This window comes from Psammomys obesus, unplaced genomic scaffold, assembly GCF_907164565.1.
Source record: "Psammomys obesus unplaced genomic scaffold, mPsaObe1.curated_primary_1811, whole genome shotgun sequence".
Classification (NCBI taxonomy): Eukaryota; Metazoa; Chordata; class Mammalia; order Rodentia; family Muridae; genus Psammomys; species Psammomys obesus.
The window spans coordinates 2,952,194-2,959,917 of NW_026587556.1; the positions used below are offsets into that span (position 1 = coordinate 2,952,194).

Below are 7,724 nucleotides of genomic sequence, written 5' to 3' on the forward strand. Positions count from 1 at the left end.
CAGCTCACCCTCCATGCCCATTGAAACTGCACTCTGGATTTCTGACTATTGTTAGCATAATGTGCTCTGGGGGTGAGCAAAAGAAAAAACTGTAGTCCTTTCTTGCCCACGTTTTCATATTTCATGGTACTAGTTACCCACTGTCACTTAAAGAATATGAAATTGAAGAATCCAGAAATTACAGGTCTAAAGTTTCTAATTTCATGCCACTCTGAAAAGTGTGATGAAGCCTCATATCTTGAACTGTCCTGCTCTATCCCACGGTATAGTGTTAGCTAATTTCTTACTGTTCCTAACCAAGCTTTACTACATAGGTAAGAATGTGTAGAGAAAAGTACAGTATAGGACAGGTAAGGGTACATCACTATGCTTGCTCTCACTCCATAAAAATACATAGCAATTGTGAGGGTCAGTTCTAAGTCAAGGTGGAAGAAGATGTTCTTGAAAAATGATTAATCCCACTGAAATATCTACTTCAGTCTCGAGAAACCTGAGTGATAAAAGGATCCCACTGTTAGGATGGAAACCCGAGGCCTACTAAAGTACTGGTTTTGACTTGACACTTCCTCAACTTTAGGGAGCTAGTATCAGTAACCTCACTTGATTGGCAAATAAAAAAGGCACACTCTGGTAATTTCTATCCGAGCTGCTGAACCATGTCTGCCTGCCTGCCTGGTACCATGCTCCTTACCACTGTGGACATAGACTAACCCTCTGCAACCATGAGCACCATATAAATTAATTCTTTTTAAGCTGCCTTGGCCAGGGTGTCTTGTCATAACAATAGGAAAGTAGTAAGATAGTGATATTCTTCTGCAGTAGCACAAAATGAACTAAGTCAGGACTCTTTTTCTCTTCCAAATGCAAAACCAGCTGTCTGTCCCAGTAACTTTGTGAATATGTCAACCATTACCCATTGGTGTAAAGACTGTACAATATATCAAATTTCCAGAAACATATTACCTACGTGTGTGCAAATCTGTATTTAAAGATAGCACACGTACATATTTGAGTATATAGACATATAGCGATGTCAGACCTAGCTCCTCCTACTGCTTTCTCACATGATAGCACGAGGGTGCCAGTAGACCCCCCCCAAAAAAAAAAAACAACAAAAACCACCCACTTACCTGCCCTTCCTCATCGAAAGCCATCACCACCACAGCAGCTCCAAACTTCTTGATCTTCCTGGCCTTCTCCAGGAAGTCCTCCTCCCCCTCCTTCAGACTGATGCTGTTGACTATGCACTTTCCTTGGCAGCACTTCAACCCAGCTTCAATCACAGCAAAATTCGAAGAGTCTATGCACAGGGGCACCTAAGAGAGAAGGACAGGAAGATCACAGGTCACAAGTCACCACAAATCCCTTTTGAAGGGTTCCAAAAAACTCTATTTCTTTTTTAAGGAAAAACAAATAACTTAGGGTGTTAAAAATGGGGTTTTAATGTAGTTAATTAGGCTTGAAGTTCAAATATAGAGTAAGATCAGCTCACAACAGACTGTGCATGGGCCATGATTTATAACTCAAAGTCAGGGATTCCAAGAGAGCAAGCAGTTCATAGTCTTAGGCCTAGTTTACACTCCAAGCACTTAAACCCTAAGGCAAACATTCTCTAGCTTCATGCATTCTACCCTGACTCATATGAAGGTTAAGCCTCCTTTAGGAACAACCCTCTGGCCAAGTTACTCAAATTAAATCTTCTCTTTATAAAAAACAATTCCTGAGCAGAAAAAAAATTTATTAGGAAAAAAACATATCTTATCCTCCTCCCTCCAAAATAGTAATTGCTAAAATTCAAAACAAACAACTAAAATGAACACATGAGAGACCACATCTAATACAGCCTCTGCTCCAAGACACATGAAAGGAATGATTCACTGCTACAAAGAAATAAACATGGCAGGATAGCTGACTTAGGACTATTGTTTAGGGCGGTCAGTCAGTCAGTAACTGACTGCCCCTCTCTAAGGCAGACAGGTCCCTGGTTTTACCATGCTCACCAAGATAAATGAATAAACAAGTAATGACAAACATGCACGGAAGGCTAAAATGCAAGACAACAACAACAAAACAAACAAAAAACAAGGAGGCTATCTCAGCAAGAGTGCCTGACATCTATGAGGCCAATACCATAAACAAACACACAATTATTAAATTGTTTTAAAAGGAGGGTTGGGAGGAGGGAATAGGGAAGTAATACTATTGTCCTAAATTCATAACACTGGTGGCACAAACCTGTAATCCCATTGTTTAGAAGATGGAAGTAAAAGAAGAAGAGGTTCAAGGCCATCCTCAACTACATAGTAATTTCCAGGCCAGCACAGGGTAATAAGACACCATCAAAAACAAACAAAACAACAAACAACAACAACAACAAAACCTCTGTCAGTTTTGCTTTTCCTTAGCACACTGTAATAAAAATGTTTATCTGAAAAGGGTTATTTTCCCTGTTAGGAATAGAGCGAGTGTGGCAGCAACAACTAAGTGTGTCCCTCTGAGATACAACAGTCGGCTCTCAGACTGTGCAGACAACAGACAAAACTCAATCTCTTGAAACCTACTTTTCCCAGATGCCTGTCAACAGCCAAGCTGAAGCCCTATCACTCTCCAAAATCTGCTTCAGGTGGACAGACTGCTGAGTTAGGAAAGCTCAGGAATCAGAATACAGGGAAAAATGAACCAGTTCCTGAGAGGATATACAGACAATGCTAAATGAATGGCAACAAACCCAGTAAACATTCTGGATTGTAAACCTTATACAACCTTGGCAATGTCAGGCTCAGAAGCAATGAAGTTGCAAAATCTGGTCATTGCACTGGGACCATCCAGCATGCCATCATCCATGTTGATATCCAGCACCTGAGCTCCCATTTCCACCTGCACTTTGGCAACGCTCAGGGCTTCCTGGAGGAGGAATGGGAGAAGCATGGTTAGCAGATGACTAGGAAGTCACAGGAGCTCTGTTACTGAAACAGACATGTTGGCTCCCTGACTCTGGGCCTGTCCCCTGCTCCCCAACACTAACCATGGATTACTAACCTTTTCCACACATCATCTCGCTGCTTGGCCAAAGGCAGCTTCCTACCATAAAGGATCTAAACTCCTGAGCCTCTAAGCTGACAACACCTTCTCACCCAAATGCTTTTCTTGGTTGGTCCTCACTGGACACTCTACCCAGCCAAGTATCACTTCTGTGTCACAGATCACATATCATTGCTAGCAACATAATCCCCTCCCCTTCCATACTGGTTCAAGCCCAACTCAAGTCTATCTCCTTCAAAAAAGTTCTGTAGAGCAACTATCCACACTCATTTAATCCCTCAGTGTTTACCCACACAAGTAAGGATTTTACTTTGCATATGAATGTGTGTCTGCATAAGTATATGCTGTGTGCACACAGGTGCCCATGGAAGCCAGTAGTGAGCATAAGATCCTTTGGAATAGAAGTACAGGGAGAAATGAGGGGCCTTCTGTGGGTGCTGGGAACCAAACTGGTGGTCCTCAGCAAAAGCAGTATATACATACTCTTAGCTTCTGAGCCATCTCTCCAGACCCTCAATGATATTTTCTAACTCACATAACACAGATGCTTGTTTGAATCTTCATTATAGATTTGTAGCTCAATAAATAAGCAAACATAAAAATCAATAAATAATAGATACTACTTTAGCCTGATTTTTCTTTGCTGGTTCCCCCCCGACAAAAGAAAAATAGAATGATTTTGTCATTCACTGTGATAAAATATGGAGACGTCATTGGGAATATGACAGAGGAACAAAGATACACAAAGAAAAAGGATAACTACACTAAAACTGAACTAATACTCCCAACCCAAAGGATCACAAATAATTTAAAAAACTGGCTTTAGACAGGGGTAGTGTATGCCTTTACTCTCAGCACTCAGGAGGTAGGCAGATCTTAGTGAGTTCAAGGCCAGCCTGGTCTACAGAGCAAGTCCCAGGACAGCCACAGCTGTTAGAGAAACCCTGTCCCAGAAAAACCAAAAAATTAAAAAATTGAAATTAAGATTGGCTTCCAGGCTGGGCATGGCAGTGCACATCTTTAATTCCAGAACTGGGGAGGCAGAGGTAGGTGGGTCTCTGTATGCCTGAGACAAGCCAGGGCTACACAAAAAAGGGATTTCAAGTGCTTAGGGCTGCAGCTTAGTGGCAGTGCGTACCTAATACACTCAAAGCCTGAGGTTCTTATGTGCGTGTGTGTGTGCGTGCACGTGCTTGCATGCCTGTGTGCGTGTGTGTAACAGTAATGGGGTGGGGAGGCAGAGCTAGGGCTGCAGCTCAGAAGCTGTAGCATTGGCTTAGCAAGCATGAGCTCTTGGGTCCCACCCTCCACACTTGGGGAAAGGGATATTGTTTTTTGTTTTTTGTATCTGGGGTGAGTTAAAAAATTAAAAAGTGTATCGAAACCCTTGTTCTTGAAGGGCTTATATCTAGTTGGAGGCACACAAAACTGTCATATTAAAAACAACACAAACAAGCACTAGTACCAATGTGGGGGTCAAATACCAAGACTATCTAAATCAGAGAAGATGAAAGCTGACCAACTTTTAACAAAGGTGTGTATCCTGAGAGGGAAAGTCTTTATCCCACCAAAGCAGGAATAGATTGGAGGAAGCAGAAGAGATAGAAGGTAATCAGCAGAGGTTCCAAAGACCTGAGAAAGAGATGCCAATATCTGATCTATTTCATCAGTCATAGCACAGGTGCTTAAAGGCAGAATGTTCCCAAACTAGCTCAGAGTTAAGGCATTGTTCCTTTAAGGGAAGCTCTCTCCTTCAAAGTACAGGGCCTTGAAGATCACCTAAGTCAGCAAAGGGCTCATCCACCCATTCTGTGCCCTCCACCTCCATTTCCGCTGCATCTCCCTAAAGGTTCCCATAGGCAGTTAAGTACATGGGCTTCAGAGACTTCCTTCTATCAATTCTATGTAAAAACAGCCTACGAGTGTTAGCCTCCCCAACTCTGCATTACCACATTTGCAGGTGACAACAAGCAGCTGGGCTTCATGGGACTGTGCAAATTTAGTGAAGATATAATGTGCTTAGCACAGTGACAAGGCACATAAGAAAACCTTAATATTATGTCTACCTGTGTACTTCTTCCTAAAGCAGTATCTGCCCTCACTAACAAGGCCATCAAATCTCAAAGCGCAAACAGATATCCAGAGAACAGACAGAAGAATCAAAATACAAGTAGTTCCTCTGACAACTGAAAACACCATCTGACCGTTAAGGGTCACAAAAACTTCGAAAGGTGCGAGAGGCAAGGCATGATGGTAGAGCAACCTTTCAGAATGTTCACGGAGCAAATCAGGATGGTACTGCTCCAAGCACAGGTAGAAAGGACAGACTGATGGTCTCAAGAAGTTTAACTGTACCCCACTCACAAAAAGAACTTTGAGACTCCATGGAGGACAATCATGATGGAAGTACATGGCAACAAGAACAGCAACAAGATGAAGGGGTAGAGGACTGCAGGCACCTAACACCTGCACTAGGAAAGACAACTCTAAGGGATGCCATGAAACAATAATTTGCAATTCCAAAAAGGAAGATAATCCCAATACTTGGGCAGTAGAGGCAGGTGGATCACTATGGGTTCACGGCTGGCATGGTCCACAAAGTGAGTTCCAGGATGGCCACGGCTACATAGTAAGAGCCTGTTTGGGGCAGAGGCAAGAAGAGGGGTAGTAGTAGGAGGTAAATCCACAGGCTAGAGAGATGGCCCAAAGGAGAAGGTACTTAATGCACAATCACAACCTGAGTTCAGATCTCAACACACACGTAAAGCCAGGCATCCCACAGAATGCCTCTAACTCCATTTCTAAGGGATTCAATGACCTTTTCTAGACTCTGCATGCGCACACACGTGTACATAAACTCACAATACACACACAAATAAAATGAGTATAATAAAAAAAAACCCTGAATCTATTCAGATCCTGAATTTTTTTTTTTTTTAACAATCATTAAAACTCAAAGGAGAATGAAATAGCTCATCTGGTAAAGATGCTTGATACCAAACCTGACAATCTGAGTTTGATCACCAAGAAGTAAATGTGGAAAAGAATCAGCTCTTGCAAGTTGCCCTTTGACCTGCACATGTACACAGTGGCTTGCATATGAACATCCAGGTACAAATACATGCACATGCACACACACACAATCTTAGTAAAAAAAATTTCTTTGAGGCAAGGTCTAACTATGTAGACCAGGAAAGCCTAATCTCAGAAAAAAAAAAAAATCTACCTGCTTATGCCTTCCCCAAGTGCTGGGATTAAAGATGTGTACCACCATGCCTCAGTTTAAAAAAAAAAAGAAAAGAAAAAGAAAAAAAAATTAAGTCACAGTAAAAAAAAAAAAGTCAACTTAAAACCTCAAGCTATCTTCTTCCATTTTTAAATTCATATTTATAGAAAAATTAATTCTATTCCTATTTCTTGAACATACTCTGTGTTGATTAAGCTTGGCTCTATCTTTAGTATTACAAAGCTGAAGATGCAGACTTCTCAAGGCAAGGGCTTGTTCATTTTGTTTTGACCTACAGATAACAAGATCAGCAGTACCTTCATCAGTTAGCATCTGATGTGGTCAGATGAGTAAGAATTCTCTTTGGGAGGGGCAGAAATAACTTAGCACCTAAAAGTATGTGTTCTTGTAGAAGACTCAGGTTCAGTTCTAAGAACTAACACGGCACTTCACAACCAGCATGCAGATCCATCTTCTGGGGACCCAATGCCCTCTTCTGGTCTATGTGGGCACCAGGAACACACATCGTGCACATACATACATGTAAGCAAAATGCCCATATACATAATACATAATTTTTAAAAAACAGGATTCCCTTGGCTTTCACTTCCCGTAGAAAGGTTTCAGACAGGCCAAAATGGAGCGTATTCCCAAATATCCAAACTTATTTACCAATGAAGGACTAGAAGCTATATCACTCCATGCCCCAAACGTAATGTTTTTTTGAGCATTGTCAACAACAGCTTCAACTCTTCCAGCAGCCCACCAATGCTGGCTGCCACCTGCATCCTCACATCCTCACATACTTCCTAGGAGCCCTGCAATAGCCAGAACAGAACACTTTGCTGACATGCAGTCCTCCCAGAGGCATGGCAATGACCCGGGGGTCTCATAAGGTTGCTCACTTCATAGTTTCCTGCCATGATGAGTTTAGCAAACTTCTTGGATCCTGCCACGTTACAGCGCTCTCCAATGTTAACAAAGTTGGTGTATGGTCCAATCCTGAAGGGCTCTAAACCTTAAAAAGAAGCATTTTGAAAAATTCTTGAAAATGCACATGGATGACATGAAACAAGCGAAATATCTGCAGCTAGAAGGTCAAAGTCCACCTGAGCAGATGGACAGGAGATCTGATAGGGAGACGGTCACAATCTTCCATTCTCTGAACACTAAAGGGCTACTGTGAAACTGTGCTTACAACCAGAAGTAACACCTCAGAGCTCTGCGCTGCAAATGCCCCTAGTGAGCTGTACCATGACATGAAGGAAATGTCTGAGAATGAAGGAAAGTCATCATCACTCATATTTAACTAAGGGCAAGGGGCAAGAGCCATGAGGAACTTCAAATCAAAGGAGGACTGAGCTTGAGCAGATCTTGTGCTGCCTCAACTGCTGTGAGTTCCTATGTGCAACTATTCTGCTGTGCCTGGAAAACCCTGTTTTGTTTTGTTTTTTTT

General features: G+C 42.0%; 2 protein-coding genes across 2 annotated transcripts in view; both read right to left on the minus strand.

Annotated features, from left to right (window-relative positions):
* Positions 1-7,281, minus strand: part of LOC129674044 (methionine synthase) — a 107,106-nt gene extending 99,825 nt beyond the window's left edge. Inside the window, exons 1-3 of the mRNA XM_055603934.1 lie at positions 7,174-7,281; positions 2,764-2,904; positions 1,131-1,316 (exon numbers count right to left, since the gene is read on the minus strand). Coding sequence (XP_055459909.1) covers positions 1,131-1,316; positions 2,764-2,904; positions 7,174-7,191 — 345 coding nt within the window. The 5' untranslated portion in view covers positions 7,192-7,281. The remainder of the gene's footprint in view (positions 1-1,130; positions 1,317-2,763; positions 2,905-7,173) is intronic.
* Positions 7,281-7,724, minus strand: part of LOC129674045 (methionine synthase-like) — a 12,949-nt gene continuing 12,505 nt past the window's right edge. The window contains exon 4 of the mRNA XM_055603935.1: positions 7,281-7,286. Within this exon, the coding sequence (XP_055459910.1) occupies positions 7,281-7,286 (6 nt within the window). The remainder of the gene's footprint in view (positions 7,287-7,724) is intronic.